Here is a 17,719-nt window from a genome sequence, read left to right on the forward strand (position 1 = left end):
GTCTCTGCTGTGACTCCCTTTCCCTGCATCCCAACCCAGAGCTTTGGATTCTATGTCCTTGACCGCATGGACCCTGGTTGAAACCAGAGGTTCCTAAGAGCCACATCCACACTCTAGGATCCCAGGATATGGCCAGGGCTGCCTTAGGGGTAGGGATGGGGACCAGAGGCTGGCCTGAGTGTGAGAGAGCAGCATTTGCACAGCAAGCCGCACGGCCATCAGGAGACAGACAGAGACAGATACACCACACCATACACACACACACACACACACACACACACACACACACACACACGCGCGCGCNCACACACACACACACACACACACACACACGTATACTCACACACACCAGGAAGTGATGGATGTTACTGAAATGGACCGAAAACCAACAAGCAGTGGGGTAAGAAACAAACAGAAACAAAACAAAGCACTTGTGTGCAGATGGAACGCTGTTTCCTGGGCAGCGAGGGCCCGGGCCCAGGGGCAGGGATGGTGGGTGCCTGCTCAGAGGACACTGCCCTGGGAGAAGCCTGGAGGAGAAAGGTGCAAGAGCAGTGCTTGCTCCCCTCCCGCTAGGGACATGCCTTTGCCGCTGTCCTGGGGACCCCATCCCACGGGCTGCAGCAGGTCCCTCATGACAGAGAAAGCAAGGAGAGGGAGGCACTTACCTTGTGGCCCAGAAATGGCTAGTCCACATTTGGGGGAGTGTGCAGTATCTCAGTTTAAACAAAATCCTTGTGGTACTGCTCAACCATGAACTGTCAGCTCTCTAGTATTTCAAATAAGCTTGTAAAATCGTTAGTGGAAAGAGGAAAACAACAAAACAATTCACCTGTAGGGCAATTGTGGTGTTCTTCGCAGGGTATTTTCCCACCAGTCCTTGTTCTTTCCGTTTCTTGAATTTCCTAAAGTAGTCCTGTATCAGGAAAGTGGCATAGAACTTCCCCACGGTTACCTCATCATCTAGACGGAGAGACCAGACAGAGCTCTCCCACATCAGCACATTTGCACCAAGAGCCTAAACACTGGCTTCTGGCTGGGGCAGGGGCAGGGAGGGGCAGCACGGAAGGCACTGAGCTCGCGGCTTACAACATAGGAGGGGCACTAAATCTAGCAAAAAGCAAGGTTTGGCAAAGCAGTGAAGGCTCAAAATTAGAGTCAGTTCAATGCATCGATACTCAAAATTGCAGAAAATAACGTACTTGTCATGACTTTAACAGAGCAGTGTATTAGTAACACTATGAAGTGCTGTCTTGGTTACTTACTTAAAATAAATATTATCAAACAAAAAAGGCTTCATAGGTCATATTTTCACCTCTGTGCACAGGGATTTGCATGTGTAATTACCGTGAACACCAAAGGGCAACTAACCATCCAAATCCCGATGCCATGAGATAAAGATAGAGACCTCGGAAAGGTGACAGACAAGCTCGGAAAAAGGAGGTTCAGAAAAGTGACTGCAAACCCAGATTTTCATGTGCCCTTTGACTCTCTGCCAATAGCCTCCATATGCCATTTCTTGGTTTGTAATTCAGAACTGCTTGGTTTTTTTGTGCTGTAAGAGACAGCAGCAGCTAACCTCACAGTCGAGTTGACTTCTTTCTGCTTTGTCCATACATGTTCCCAACATGTATCGCTGGGAACCGGAACTCCGCTGAGCATGTTACAGGTGATGCATGAGGCAGAATAGGAGCTCTGGCTGTCTTGTGGTAAACCACCTTGGCAGTGTGAGTGTGCCCCAGGCTCTCCACAAGCCCTGCTCTCCCAAGCATGCTCACTACCAGATCTGCAGTGTGTCAAGGGCTCCTGGGGGGAAAGCTTAAAGATCCCTTAGCTGCTCATCCCGCACGGGGCTATGAACTGCTGGCCATGACTTGCAGAGGCTCTGGGAGGACGAAAGGGTGCTGGCCCTCAGGCTTCAGCACAGCTAAACTTTTGGCCAGGTCACCCTTGTAAGAGTTACATGTGTTCTGGGGCAAGGAGCTCAACCCCATGGGGCTTGTGTCTTCATGTATAAAGGGGCTTTGAGGGTTACATGAGAAGTGGCATATGAAACACTCAGCTAAGGGCCAGGGGCTGGGTGACTGTGAGCCATCAGAGTCACTATTCATTTACAACCCACCAACAGTGGCATCCTTTGAAATGGACTCTAGTGTACCACAGGTTGGGGGACACTGAGGCCTACCCTATTCCCTAACAGGTGGGGTTCTTTTAGTGCCCATGTGGGAGGTGTATATGTCCGGATGCTGCTGGGCCACTCTGAGCTGCCTCTCCAAATTTCTTTGTCAAAGGAAAATGCTTGTGAGTGTTACTGTGAGAGAAGATGCTTAAAGTGGTCTGGCTCTGAGAACATGTTATATTCCTTCTAGACCCAAGCTGGGCAAGTCCTGGAGTAGTATAGAGGCCACCAAAGTGAACTGAAGACTGTGTAGCATGTGAAACCACGGTCCCTCATCAGTCTCAGGTTGCTCTAATAATGCACTGACCATAGGCGAGGAGGTGAGGGATGAAGAGAGACCACGCAGGTCTTGACATTTCAACCCCATTTTGCCAGAGTGTGTTTGGAGCACAAGTTCCAGCAGCCCTACTATTCGGCATCTACAGGTGCCAGGCCCTGTGTCAGAGAAGTTCCCCATGGGTCTCCTGGCCTCTTCAACAACAACTCCGAGATGGTGGATCTGCTCACCTCTGACAGGTGGGGGAGGTGAAAGGACTTGCCCTAGGCCAGTGGAGTTAGGACATGAGCCCCCGAGCCTGGGCTCTGCTCCTCTGCACCACCTCCCTTCTTTGAGGCTGCCTCTCCCAGAGTGCAGGTCTCTCTCTACTGGGCTGCGTGCAGGGGGTGGGCCGACTGCCGACAGAGTAAAGAGTCCTGGGGACCTAGTGGGGATTCTCTGCCTGCTGTACCGCAGCCAGCCTCGTCAGTCCAGGGTTTGAAGTCTCTGTGAGCTCCCAGAAAAACGACACTGTGGACAGAAGACCCACCTCATTCCACACTGGGATGCTTCCAGCACACATAGGCCTACCCTTACCTCCCTTCAGCCTGGACTGTGCTAGTCTGGAAGGGACAAGGAAGCTTCTGCAGGAGGCTCTGGCTGTCCCTGGCCCAGAACCTGGGGAGGCAGTGCACTCAGTGCAGAGAGCTGACTGTGTTTCCACCTGAGGGGTGACTCCAGGGCAGGGGGACAGGCGCCAGGGCTCTGCAGCACAGGATTCAAGGGCCACTTGGCCTGCTCCACTGAGACACTGAGCTAATTGAGACTGGGCCCAGGAAGAATTCTTAAAAACAGGAAAAGTCAAAGCTATCACAGGACAGAAAAGAAAGGAAGAGAAGGAAAGAATGCATTCAGGCTGTCTGGGCTCCGGACTAGAGAGAAATAGATGGGGGTCAGCTCTGAGCGCTCTTCAGGGAAAAGGAGCTAAAAATCCAAGTCAAGGAGTGAAGGCCCAATGGCAAGGAGAGCCTCTGAGAGGAGAGGGGACTTCTAAAGAAAGGGGGAGCATCCAGAAACGGCAACGGCACGACAAGACTGAAGCGTGGAGGTGAGAGTATGAGCGAGAGTCAGAGATGGGCAATGAGAGAGCTCAGCCTTATTGCAGAGATGGCAGACAGGCTGTCCCCACAGCCACAGGTGCCTGCACCATTGAAAGCTCAGAAGGAAAGTTCCAGACTAGTATTCCTGAGTATCACCCTATTATCAAGCTCCTGACAACCCAGGGGCGACTCACATCACACTCATGCCAGCAACGCCTCCTAAGATGGGCACCTACTCTATTCTGTCACCAGGTCTGCATGGGCTTCCTGTGTGAAGGAGCGGCTGGCCTGGCTCAGTCTGCTGCTCTCTGACCAGGTTACAGCATGCAGCACACAGAGCGCCTCAGCCCCAGGGTGCTACCCATCTGCTGGCCCAGAAACTATACAAATCTTCTCATTTTCTAAGCGTGCCGGGATGTGGGAAAGCCAACTGAAAGATAAAAGCGGAAAAACAAAGAGACAGATTCTAAAACCCTGCCCAGCAACTCATTCGGGGTCTGTTCACCGAAGCCAGAAAGTCATGGCCTTTTGAACTTCTTCAGTGGCAACAGCACTAATTGGAGATCCAACCTGATAAGCTCTATCCTAGGCACGTACACAAACCATGACATGAAATTTCTAGAGCGTTTCATCTCCTACACAGGCCCCATCTCCTTCTTCTCACGTTTCACAGTGCCTCTTGATGTCATTTTGTAACAGATTAACACTCGTCATCCTAAATCTCAATTCATTTTAAGAAATGTGGAGAAAAAGCCAGGGCCCATTACTGGGCCAAGAAAGCAGAACATTTAGCCTTTATTAAAAATCTAGTAGAACTAAAAAAGGAAGGTAGCTTAAATGGTGACCCAAATTCTGGGCTCTTTTCTGGTGAAAGTAAAAGAAATGAAGTTTCCCAGTAATGTGACTGTCACTGTTCAAGTGAATCTAGCCAGGCTGGGCACTGACGTGTGCGTGAGACGGGTTTGTAATGAAGGTGGCATGTCAGGAGAGATGTCAGGTGGCGTGGGGAGGAGCTGGGCTCCCGCCCCCGTGAGGAAGGTTTACTCAGACAGGCGCAGCCCACTATTCTGAAGCATGCATCTGTATTTCGAGAAACATTGTAGGGGAATACAGTTGGCAAGAGATAACTCTGATTCCATGCCACCACCCTAAAACAGAATTGCTTCAGAATATTCTGAAAGACTGAGAGTTGAAAGGAATGGAGGCTGCATAAAAAGCTCAAGCACATTGTTACAACAATTTAGAAAAGCAATTTATCTAAGCCATGCGAGCACTTGGGTGTGCAGCTAGAAAGAAAAGAATGAAACCAAAGAGTTGTTTTAAAGGTGCAGTATCAGCTCTCCTGTGGAGAGCCAGGGTTCTCTGGGTGGGAGTTTGGGGGGTTTATTCTTTTTGGTTTGGTGGTTGGGGGGCTCTTGCTTTTCCTGTATCGTATCTTTGTGGGCCATCTTCCCCAGCTTTGAGCTGGTGGCCGTGCCAGATATGGGTGGTTTCCCTGCAGCGACACAAGCTCATACAGCTTCTCACTTCATGCTGAGGAACAGAGCTGGTCAGCATGCTGCTCTCTCGGCCCCTAAGAGCCAGAAGTTGTCACCTTCTCAGAGGGAGAGGCCCTGGCCACCATCCTGGCCTGGGGTTCTGGAGTCGGTGTCCAGACTTGAGCCAGACTAACCTCAAAAGCTGCAGGGGCAGTGACACTGTTAAAGTTAATTTGGTTACAAAATATACCAAAGGCCTAGCATGTGCCCAGGGCTAGGGATGCTGGACTGCTATGCGATGGCACCAAGTAAACGGATTCTGCACCTTTAAAACCTGAAAATAAAACAGTAAAAAAACTACCACCTCAACTTCTAAGTCCATGTGCACTTAAACGAAAATGGAAAAACAGTGTATATATTATATATATATGTATATATATATATATATATATATATAAATCTGAAAAAAGTTTAGTCAGTTATTTTATGATTAATACAAAAAGAAAGAAGCATGCCTGTTAGTTCTGTCCCTACTCTAAATTCTAATTAAAGGGACAATTTGGGTAATTATGGCCGTAAACTCAGTCTTATTTAAGAATATTTTGAAAAAAATACCTTTTTTCTGACAGCTATTTTTTTGTGTGAGACGCTTTCAACAATATGTTGAAGGATAGATGGAAACTAGTTTTAAGTATTTCATGTTGGACTGAAAAATATACAGGCTTTTTGTTTTGAGGCAACAAGCTTGTTCTCTGACATTAACTCCTTCACCAACAAGAAAACCCTTGCTCCAGCCATCTTAGTCTGCATATCTCTCCCACTGAAACCTCTCCTTTGTCTGGAATGGTCTTTGTATCACCCCAAATAATTACAGCAAAAAGAGCCGAGAGGCCTTCTTTAGCTGTTTTCTCAGTGCGCTAGCGGACACATAAAGCGTGTGCAAACACTCTGGGCTGACCGGACCCACTATCATTGAAATCAATGTGTTGGCCTAGAACTGCTTAGGAAATTGATTGCACTGACCACCAGCTGGAGGGACAACTTGGTCAAGGAGTTTCATGCTGGTTTTCTTCCAGATTTTCTTGATCACAGCTCGAAGTTCTTCATTAGCTTGCTCCAGGTTCCCTGGATTTGAAAAGCAAGAGGGAAAAAAACACAGCTTGCTCCTCTTACCCAGCAATCACTTTCTGTTCTCACTATGGCTGCTGTCCTCCCCACAGGACCTGGATGGGAGTGTGGCCCTCAGGTGGGGCTCCTCTCCTGCCAGGCTCTCCCCAGTCAGGGGCATACACACTTCCTATATTCAGCACACAGTTAGCAGGCCATCCGACAGGCAGTCACTCCACTGCGGGAACACCCATGTGTTACTCTGGAATGCAAGGCCTATCACAGGCTGAACCTCTCCTACCCTCCCAAGCCAACACCTATTCCTTTCCCGCTGCTCCCAGCCTGGAAGGCCAAATCCTGCCTCCATCCTTGAAGACCCAGACTAAATTTCACCCAAATAAGACTCTCTTGATTCCTATTATATGTGCTCGTCATGGTCTTTTATCAGATGGGCTGATGTTTGTCTCCTCGACATGTCAGTACATAAGACCATCCCTCACTGCATCCCTCACTGATGCCAGCTGGGGGCCAGGTACAACGGTGCACACTGCAGTGAATATCAGCTTGAAGGGACTGGCTTTGCTGGATAGATTCACGCTGACTCTGGGGTTTCGAGAAAACAGCTGTCCACTGACTCCTCATGCATCCCTTGCTAGCCCCTCTTCCCTCTCCTCCCTCATGGTCTCACTTCGGCTTCTTCATCTCTTGGTCCCTTCTCAACCTGCTGCAATCGGATTTCCATTCCACCTCTGAAGGTGCCACCAAGCCAACCTCAATGGCCACTCTCCAGGGCTTTTTCTACGAGGGCTGAGCATGGCCACAAAGATCACTCTGGTCTGATCTCAGCTGAGAAAGAAGATGCTGGTCTTAACAGTATTTCCCAAGTGCCGACTATGTGCTAGCGCTGCAGAGGGGCTCCCGCAGACAACACTGCATCTTATCCCCAGGACATCCCATGATGTAGGTATGTGTATTTCCTTTCCATAGAGAAAGAAACTACAGCCCAGAACAGCAAAATTCCTCACTGAAGGTCACACAAGTAGTAAAGGACAGCTGGAGTGAACCCATGTGTGATGGTTCTGTCTCTGCTGGGGTCTCCCACCTACTTCTCCTGCTTTGTGGTGAGCAGGGGCGTAAGTCACCTCAGAACTTTCTGGGACAAAGGGAAGCATAAAGGAAGGAAAGAAGGGATGAGAGATGCAGGGATGCCCAGCACTCACGTCCTCATTGCACTCACCACCCCCTCCCTCAAGGCCTCCCCTTGACAGGGAAAGGTCCAAAAGGGAGAACGCAGGTGGGATATGGCATCCCCTCCCAGTTCTATCACGGGTCCTTCTTCCCGGGAACGCTCACCTTCAGTCTTGATTTTCAGAGCTGTTCGAACCAATGCAAACAGGGTTGCATTAAACATGACTGTCCCATCACTGTTGAGAGGCATGTTCATGGCAACTAATCTCTGTGAACAGAAATAAAAGTTTCTTAATATAACATGAATGATTTATGACAGCCATATCCCTTTTCCACATGTATTCTGTATATCCTTTATCTCTTTTCTAGCCAACCTCAACTTAATTCAATAGCCATTTGAGGAGCACCTACCATCTGCCAGGCTCTGACATGACAAAGATCAAAGCTTTAGTCATGAAATGCAAGTGCTGCCACTTGGATGGTTATTTTTATTTTTTTACCTTAATTGTTTAATCACTTCACTATTCCAGCATTCTTCTCTCTTTATCATTACCAGCATTCCCTGTGTTTTGGGATCAGGTCTTCACTCTGGGCACATCCTTAAGGCTTTTTTGAGGGTAAAATGACATACCAGATAAAATGAACCAGGCACAGGTCCTGGGACTTAGGTCCCCAAGCAACAGGGCTCATTACTAGTCCTAACATGGAGAGTGTCCTTCTACCCCGGTGAGACCATTGTGGAGTCCACGTGGTTTCTCCACGTGGATCAGAGCAAGATCCCCACTTCCTGCTTCTCTTTTCTCTCTCCTGGTGCCTCTAACACCAGCACTGGGAGTTGGAGAGGACCAGGTGAATAGCACCCTCTCCGGGGCCCAGTTATCTCATCTGTAAATACCGATGACATGCCCACACCTAAGGGGCCATGCAAAGACTGGATATCATGGACACAGATTTCAGCCCCATGCCTGGAACAAAGCAAGTGCTAAACAAATCGTAATTATAATTATTAATAGCTTCAAAGTTCTTATTTTTGGCTGACAGAGTGTCCCAAGAGTTCAAAAAAGGTTTTTTCCCCCCCTCTTTATTAATGGCCAGGAAATTTGTGTTTGCATGATGCATCCCACCTAAATTCCCAGTCCTATTACCAACCATCTCTGTGTCCAAAACCAGAGCAGGCAGCAAGAATGCCCTGGACACATAGATCCTTTGCATAAAACGGTCTAGAAATGCAAACAAGGTGATAGCCATGAGCTGGAACCAATCTTGTTCTCAGAAAACAGAAAAGAGGCTGGTCCTGGGAAATTCATGAAAAAAGTCAACTTCCATGGCTTATTCTGTATACCTACATCTGAAGTCTAGACGGAGGAGAAGCAAAGACCTGGGCAAGGTCGCCAAGGAGTTGCCAATGGGGCTTTCTGGACTTTCAGGGCAGGAAACAAAGAATTTGGCTTAGAAGATGTCTTTGAAAGACTGAAATATATTGTAGGCTCTACTCTGTTACCTTGGATCTGTCTAGAGCTGGCCCAGCAACCCTGGGGTGGTAAAACCCCTGACCCTGAAAATGCCTCAGATCCATGCGGGAGGGGACCAGCGGCCATGGAGCCTGGCTGGCTTTCTACGGGGTAGAGTTTCAACAGGCAAATTGCCTTTCTCCTTTAAAAAGGGGAATCCTTCTCTGTTGCTACCACTGACTCAAGGTGGATCACTGAGTTCGGTGGAAAGAAAACAAATCTCAAGTAGGGCTCACAGAGAGCATGGTCCGATGCGAAAACTACAGAAGTGCGGTGGGTGGGAGCTATGGCTCCCTGAGTGAAAGGCCACCAGCTGCCACACGGCTCAGCAGGAAAGGAGCTCTGACAGGAGAGGGGCACATCACCACGTCCACCATCACACAAACTAGAAATGTCCAGGGGAACATTCCTCTCCATTTCACTTCCTAAGAAGATCTTTAACCCGCGCCCTGCTCTCTGTCTCCACTCCCACTGCCCTCACTCTGGCTCCTATGACTTCACACTTAGAGAACGCCAAGAGCTCTCCCGGGTGTTCTCCTGTCCCCAGTGTAGTTTTCCAGAGCCAGAGTTAACCTTCGAACATGGAAGGCCACTCATGTTTCTTTCTTGGAGCTCATCATGGCAGAGAACCTCCTCACAGCTACGCTGAGTGTGTGTCTGTGGCCTTCTGCCCTGTCCTCTCATGTTCTAGCCACACCAGTGACTCCCTATTTGCCAATATGACATCCGTTCTCTGCCTCTGCATTGGGTTCCTCATTGCTCCCTTCCTGCATTGCCCTTCCAACTCTGACAAACTCCTAATATTTTTCTTTGGGACCTGTCGCAAATGTCACCTTCCCCTCCATTCACCCAGTGATAAATTACACAATTCCCTCCCTGTTCTTATTGTGAGCTGACAGGGTGTCCTAAGAGTTACAATCTGGGAGCGCCTCAGAACAGAAACCACGTATTTTTCATCTGTGCATCACCAGCACCTGACAGGAGGTTTGGCAAAATGTCACTTAGGAAGTGTCTGTTGAATGAACCAGGGAGTCCTGTAAGAGAGGCCATCAGACACCCACACAGGACGCTTACCTTACAGGCTACCCTGTGTGGGCATAATTTCCCGAACCCTAGGGGAGGCTGGATACGGCGGAGCAGAGTGACCACGTCCAGGTGTTTGATCCTTCCCCTGGAGACAAAGGGCGACATGAGGTCAAGGGCAGCACTGCTGGCTGAGTTTTCAGCCCATCCCACCTTCCACAAAAGCCACAGCCCACATTCCAGAAGCAGTCCGCACAAGCCAGATGGAATCCTTTCCAACCTACTTTGCCTCAGGGTCATATTCTGACCATATTCTTTTGAATTCATCTAAATGGTGAGGCCCCAGAATAGACCAGTCCCGGGTCAGATAATCAAAATTGTCCATGATGACGGCCACAAACAGGTTGATGATCTGTGAAAGCAAATCAGAAGGAGGGAGTGAAACAAATTGGGCTAGCTAGACCCCCGTAAGTGCTTCCTCATTGTAGGGTTGTGAAACATTTGAACCCATTTCTCCAGAGACTGTAAAAACGTTACTTCTGGAGAATGTTTAAGAAAAAAGCAGGCTCACAGCTTTCCCAAATGGCTCTGGTATAGTCCCAGTGGAGGGCAGGGGGATGTATGCTCTGGACTTGCAAAGCACACTGCAGTTTTATAACTTCATTGCCACCAAATAACTCATACCCTTAAGCGACTGCTATGTGCCGTGTCTTTAAAATTTTTAGAATGGAAGCAGCAGCCCTGAGAAGCTGGGGTAGTGGCTGCCCCACGCCTGTGAGGAAGCATCAAACCACTGCTCATAACGATGGAGCTAGTAACACTCATGATTAAGCAAAAACTGCCAACTGCCACGTCTAGTGTGCTCAACATAAAACAGCCTGCAACAAGCTGACGGGAAGCCTCATTGGTCTGAATCCCAAAGCTACGCAAACATCTGTCAGTTCACAGGGGGCATCCTTCTGATCACGTACCAGGAATGCGCAGAGCATGTAAAAACTGATGAAATACACGATGGCGAAGTTGCTCCCACATGTGTACTCCTCCCCTGGGTTGTAATCTGACTCTGGGTCACAGAGCTTCCCCGGGAGGCAGGCCAGCATGATCTCCTGCCAGGCCTCACCTGTCGCACACCTTTTTGAGAGTAAGCAAAGAAAGGGCTTTAGTGGCGAAAGAAGGGATTTGAAGCTTAGATCTCTAAAACATTTTAAGAAAAAAACACTTCTTACTGAGAGCAAAAACTACGTAATTTGGGAGAAAGCCAGTTTGAACGAGTGAAAATATGAAGTTCCTACTTATTTTTGACTGATTTATATCAATCGACGGAAGTATATCAATTCTTCTTGTAAAAATGGATGTTTATTTTTATATCTGCTCTTATTTAAAGCCTTATATTACAATGTTCTGATTATTAATTGTCTTTGAATGTCTAATATCTGACAATTTGATTAGATCGTTGAAAGCAAAGAAACTACCTAACTTGCAAATGACTTGCTACCCAGTCACTAGAGTCCTTACAAATTACTTGTATGATTTCTACAAAGTTCTCTCACCTTGTTCACAAAGTTATTGAACTGGTGTTAAAAACAATCCCATAAAATGTCAAATTCCCCATCTTCGGACTGTTCCCATTGGCTAAGCAAAATGCCTGTTCCGTGTCCTGCTAAATTTCTGTATTCCTGTTGTTTCAGTGTATACTCCCATGTGTAAGCATATATCTCATAATTCTCCTGGAGGCCTCAGTAAACCTATTGACTCCCAAAAGATGGTGACTTTAAGCCAGCCACCATCTGAATGGCCACAGCAATTGCAATAAGCCAGCAAAATTCCTCTGTAACTGAGATGCTAGTCTCTGTTTAAGACTACAGAACAAATACAAAAAGCTACTGTGATCAACTGGGAAAGGCCAGGCTGCTGTAATAACATGTGTCCTCTGTCCCTCTGGAGCCCAAAGCTGGAGAGAGACACACCCCGTGCCAGACTCACTTACCTGAAGAGCAGCAGCACCGCCTGGGGAAAGGTCTGGAAATTGTTGTTCCTATTGATCTGGTTGTTATCTCTCATGGCAACTTTCCCAAACATCTAGGTGGAGAAATTATTAGGGGGAAAGAATAGATTTTGTCATACAAAAACAAAAACCTCCATATGTGACGTTAGCACTAACTCAGGTTCTATCCACACGCACTAGGGCTTTCTCATGGTGCTGGGCACTTCATGTATTCACACAGATGTGCTGAGCACTGTGCTAACCACTGGCAACACGGTGCCATCAGGCACATTCTCCCCTCAAGGAGCACCTATCCTGGGGGAGGGACAGAAAAGTAAGCAGACAGGGGAGCAGAGAACAGGCTCACATACCCAAGGCTGGGGACTTGGGTCAGACAGGCCTCGGGGGAGTAAGATTAAGACCCAGAATTGAAGGATAAGTGGAAGCCAGTCACGTGACAGGGAGAGTGAAGAATGGTCCAGGCAGAGGGAGCACTGCCTGCAGAGGAGCACAGTCAAGGAGAAATAGGTGTTCCAGGAAATGGAGAGAACAAGTGTGCAGATGGACAAAGACCAGGCTGTAGACAACTGTGGGGCCAGTGGGCTTTACTTCCAGGGCAAGGGCAAGTTCGGAAATACTTTACTTATGGGACTTACAGAAGCAGACTGACATTTCAGAAGAGCCTGCCGCCTGGCTACGCCTCCTGCGTGAAATGGTGGTGGGATGAGCAATGCAGTCGCAGTGCTCTGAGACAGCTCTGGTTTTATATGAGAGCATTGTGTCATAAAGGATCTTTCGGGGCTCACAGCATCATATGCTGCTGAGTTACAGGGGCTCAAGTTTGTTGATTTTTGGATCACGACTCCTGATAAGATTCCTAGTGACTTGCGAATCCTTCTATGCCTTCAGAATAAAAAAGACATGCACAACTGCTTCTCCGCCTCTGGAATTGCTCCATGTCTTTTACACTCACATCCCTCCTTTATCTGCAAAGGGGCACCTGAACCTGTGGAGGATATGGCAGAGAGACCATCCAGGGAGGTCCAGTGCCACAGGCTGCTCTTCACCTGCTTCTCCCTCCTGGACGCTCTGCCCACTGCCACTTCGTGTTAGCGCGCAGCTGTTAATGAAATCCCAATCCCTTTACCCACCCCAGGAGGAGCTGGAAAATATCCTGCAGCCCCTCAGCCAGCATCACAAAAAGCCCTGGTTTCATGCTTCTTCTTAAAGGGGGGATACTGAGGCAAGATAATGGTTCTAGTTCACCCAGCCATGGTATCCAAAATAGTTTTTTCAAGTGAGACGCTCACTGGGTTACAATAAAACAACTTTTCACAATATAATTTTAATATAACTTTTGTATAATTAAATATCTTCTTAGCAACACGGGTGCAGAAAATAAGATAATTATGGCTTCCTTTAGTATGGCAGTTCCTGTTACTAAAATTAAGCATGGGTTTTCTCAATCAGTTGTTGGCTCTCCCAAGACACAGACTGGGGGTGAGGAGTACCACTAAACCCGGCTTTCCCTGGCATGTTCCAACCCCTCCTTGCTCTTCTGAGCTGGGCTCTCTGGCACAGGCTCTTTCCCTTGGAGCCACATACATCTCATCTTCATATCTTTTCAGCAGCTGAGGTGTCTGGCTGCAAAATCACGATCTTGTCTTTCCATTCCATCTGGCCAAGTGCCATCATGCCACAGATTTGGGACTACCCAGCAAAAGGGACCCAAAGGGAGAAGGGGCTTACCTGCATGCCGATCACCGCGTAGATGAAGAACAACATGGCTATGAGAAGGGCGACGTATGGGAGCGCCTGGAAGACAGGAAGCACTTGGCTCAGCACTGCCCACTTGCTCCAGGGACTGCTCGGGCACAGACTGAAGACCCACATGGGGCCACATGGTTTTCTTTCCCATGTTACAGTGAGAGGACAGCAACAGGGAGGCAGGACTTTTTAAACCCCAGCCCAGCACAATCCTGAGTATACCAGCCACACGCACACCTCGTGCTACGAAGCTGCAGGCAGGATGTGCTTTCCACAGTCATTAAACTGTGTATCCTAATCCTAAACAGTGTCAACGCAGACATACTATTCTCATAATCATGTTTAAAGTCATCACTGGTTTCCTGTGTGAACATATCCCAATTGATCAAACCATTCCAGCACACCAGCATTTAGATGGCTTCCATTTTCTTTTATGGGCATGTTTGGGGTCGGGGCGAGGGGCTATCGTAGATCCCTTTGCAAAGGAGTATCTTTATGCAAAATGGCCTTGCCACCTGCTGAAGTATTTTCTTAGGGTGAAGTCTCAGGAGTGGAATTACTGGGTTGGAGGGGAAGAACCACTTTCTGGCTGTTGCTGAAGAAAGCAAGACACCTTTCTTGAAAGGCACACTCTCTGAAAGAGCCACTGAGCTGGGGGTTGAGCCAGGGAAGACAAGGAGCTACCTGGACACTCGCCAAGTCTGGGCTCTTCTTAGGAACATCAAATACAAGTACAGTAAAACCTTGGATTTCGAGTAACTTGGTTTGCAAGTGTTCCATAAGACGAGCAAACATTTCTAATACATTTTAACGTCGTAAACGAGCGATGTCTTGCAATATAAGTGGTTTGTTTCCGGAACGAACTATGCCCACAAACCAAGGTATTACTGTATATGTTAGGTCAGGTTCATAGTCCTTTAATCCAATGTTCCTCAGCTGCTTTCCTCTCCCATGTCACGTGGCAAAAGATGTCCATGAGAAGTGCCCAGGTTGTTAAACCTAATGCCAGGCACACGTGCTTAAGGCATCCACTTTCTCTCCCACCCGAGAAAGGTCATCAAAAAGCCAGTGGCTCAAAAATTTCCCAATGTGTGTCAGCCCTGGATCTATGACTGCTAGTTGGCCTGGGGCAGTGACACCATCCAAACGGAGCCCCACAGGGTTGGTTTCACGCTTTCCTCACCATACCTATGGCATTGTCTTCTTAGGTTATGGAACATTTAAGAATTTTGTTGGCACTGTTTTAATGAACCACTACTCTGGCATGCATTTATCTATAGTGATCAAATCTTTTCTAAAAAAAAAAAGTTTAGTGATTTCTTTTAAAGTGAATTAGAATGACATTATTACATGAGTTCATTCTATTTTTATAGCAGTCCACTCACAAACTTTGGGACTTTGTGTTAATAACAACTGTGTGATACTTTATCCCTTACCAAGACCCAGGTTCACCTGCCTCAGACCCCTGGCTCCACCCTTCCTCTCTCAGAGCTGCATTCCTGGTTCCTACAGCCCCATCGTTCCCACCAGGATGTGTGATTTTCCTTCTTGGAGTTTTTGAATTTACCCCCTGCCCCAAATGCCATCCTATCCTTTCTCCTCCTTACCTGTTAAAATCCCACCCACTACAGAAAAATGCTTCCTTGGATGTTAACACTGATTCCCTCAGAGGTGATGGGAGTCAATTTGAACTTTTTCCTTACATATCTCTGGATAGCTTCACTTGTTAATATGACCATTTATTATTTTTGAATTAAAAATAGTCAAATAATAATAATAAAAGCCCCCAGAGATTCATGATTTACTTTCTAATGTTTGTGCATATCTCCAAATTCCCTACACTGGTGTGCCTTTTAAACATGAATCTATACCCTTTTCCCCATGGATTCAGTCCAGAAGACTAGACTACCTGGGTAGGTACAGGGGTAAGTACTGGAAGGTACAGGAAAAGCCAGGTTCTATTCAGGGATAGACTAGAACCAGGTTGCACCAGCCCAGAAATCACAGATGAAGAATGACACCTGGCTTATGCCTGCATGTCCTCAACTCTGTAATCCTTCCAGGCCCTGGAAAACACAAAGGCTGGGATGCTGAGCTGGCCCGGGCAAAGTGGTCTCTGACTCATAATTAGACGAGCTGACAGGCTGTTGCAGCCTTATGAGGAGAAGTCACCCTAGCAAGAGGCTGTTAGGCTTCTGGGGGGTCTCCGGGAACCCAGCACACTCTCACACATCACCTCTCACCAATGGGCATGCAGGGGAGGACCAGACTGAGAGGTTCAGAGGCTCCACATCTCTATCAGTCTTAGAAATGTTGCAGATCTCTCAGCTGCAGGTTCTTACTGCTTTCTTTTCTGGTTCCTTTAAACAAATTATCCTACTTGATTTGCCCAAGAAATGTGGGTCAGATTTCTCCAGCATTCCACATTCTCTAGTAGCCCTGGTGGTCATGTGACCCACGTGGTCATGTGACCTTGACAGCCATGTGGCCTAGGTAGTCACAGTGGTCATGCAGGGGCAGTCACTTACTTACATATGATCTTCAAAGTCAAAGAGATGCCCTTGGCATGGCTCTTACCTGAAAGGACTTAATAAAAGTCCACAGCAAGGTCCGGATGCCTTCCCCTCTGCTGAGAAGCTTCACCAATCGCATCACTCGGAAAAGACGGAAAAAGGTGATGGAGATTCTATTGCTCTCTTCAGAGTTCTGAAGGGTTATCATGGAGAAGTCAAACCCAATGGAAAGTAGAACATGCAACACTTTCAGAAACATAGCAACAGATGCAAACAAAGGTGACAGAGGTAAGAATTGAAGATGTGTTTCTAGGGCCTTTTCACCTTAAAAAGCATGATATGAAAGAAAAAAAGTTACATGCTAACAACACAGGGCTTGGAAAACTGGGTCCACACAGCACATGCATGTCCACGTGGTCTAGTGTATTAAGAGGAGAACGCTGGGCTGGTCAAGAGTACTGGACACTGATGATGAATGCAAACCACTGCAGACACTGTTCTGGAAGAACAATCATGGAGAATACAGAAAAACTAGTGGAAAACTCGACATGGTCAAATAAACTCAAGGCAAGAGCCCAGCCCCTGGGGACTAGTCACTGATCTTACCCCAGGTGTGGCGGTTGGGACAGGGACATTTTCACTTTCAGTTGGCTTTAAGAAATCAAAGATTAAAAATATATTAATGAATTGGGAAGGAAGCCATGGTTCAGGAGGACATCCCCTCCCCCCTTTAAAAAATTTGTGGTTAATGTCTTAGGACAATGCACCTGCCCCCTTCCTTGAGAAAATGCCAGGGGCACTGCTTGGAAGCGGGCTTGAGGGTGGGCAGCCCTGGACACAGGCTCAGACACACTACTTTCTAATTCACGTCCCAGGACGTGAGGGTCCACGGCTGACAGACACCCAGGAAAGATAATGCTGTAAAACCTCGACTGTCCCTTAGGACAGAAATGCAGAGTGGGCCTCTGCTTTTCCTAGGGAGACTGGCTCTCTTTGCTGCATCAGGGTTGTGGGTCTCAGGATCTAACTGCTCTGTAGCAGGCCATTCCACACCCTGAAAAATAGAGCGACTCCACCAAGTGGGGCAAACAAAGAGGCAGCTGCCTGTGGCCCACAGACCTGGACCACACTGTTCCCGGGCCCACATGCCTGGGCAGTGTCTCTACGTACCCTCTCTAGCGGGGCTGCTGGGGAGGTGGACAGACTGAGTCACTGGGAGGAGAGGGGCTGGTTTCCCTATCCAATGCTTCACTTCCCAACTGACAGCTCAGACAAAGCTCAGCTGTGTGTGGCTATTGGGGATAAACAGCTTAGGACCAGCTTGCATTGGTACTTCAGCAGTTCCATCTCATCTGAGGTCTGGTGGGGTTCCTGTCGCTCAGGCCCTAGGATGCAGGACAGCGCTCATCGCCTTGTCTGCACTTGCCTCCTCCCTCAGGCTGGAAGCCCTCAGAGGGCAAGGACCTTGCCTCACTCTACTCAATACCCCGCATGGTATCTGGCACTTATTACATGTTCAATAAGTGTTTCAGAAAATGCAAAGAGGTTGTAAGCAACCTCTAACAAGCACCAGGAGACATCTTTAAATTAAACAATGAGGGCTGACCACAAGT

At 47.9% G+C, this 17,719-nt stretch overlaps 1 protein-coding gene across 13 annotated transcripts in view; it reads right to left on the reverse strand.

Annotated features, from left to right (window-relative positions):
* The window catches only part of CACNA1D (calcium voltage-gated channel subunit alpha1 D), a 343,694-nt gene that overhangs the window by 28,351 nt on the left and 297,624 nt on the right, over window positions 1-17,719 (reverse strand). For 8 of the 13 annotated variants that reach the window (XM_019667401.1, XM_019667402.1, XM_019667396.1 and 5 more), the window contains 10 exons: window positions 16,713-16,757; window positions 16,171-16,299; window positions 13,576-13,641; window positions 11,830-11,921; window positions 10,814-10,973; window positions 10,127-10,254; window positions 9,894-9,990; window positions 7,474-7,576; window positions 6,037-6,138; window positions 833-963 (listed from right to left, as the gene is read on the reverse strand). In XM_019667401.1, the coding sequence (XP_019522946.1) occupies window positions 833-963; window positions 6,037-6,138; window positions 7,474-7,576; window positions 9,894-9,990; window positions 10,127-10,254; window positions 10,814-10,973; window positions 11,830-11,921; window positions 13,576-13,641; window positions 16,171-16,299; window positions 16,713-16,757 (1,053 nt within the window). The remainder of the gene's footprint in view (window positions 1-832; window positions 964-6,036; window positions 6,139-7,473; window positions 7,577-9,893; window positions 9,991-10,126; window positions 10,255-10,813; window positions 10,974-11,829; window positions 11,922-13,575; window positions 13,642-16,170; window positions 16,300-16,712; window positions 16,758-17,719) is intronic. The other 5 variants (XM_019667403.1, XM_019667404.1, XM_019667400.1 and 2 more) reach the window with 1 other exon arrangement.

This window comes from Hipposideros armiger, unplaced genomic scaffold (genome assembly GCF_001890085.2).
Source record: "Hipposideros armiger isolate ML-2016 unplaced genomic scaffold, ASM189008v1 scaffold_496, whole genome shotgun sequence".
In the NCBI taxonomy this organism is placed as follows: Eukaryota; Metazoa; Chordata; class Mammalia; order Chiroptera; family Hipposideridae; genus Hipposideros; species Hipposideros armiger.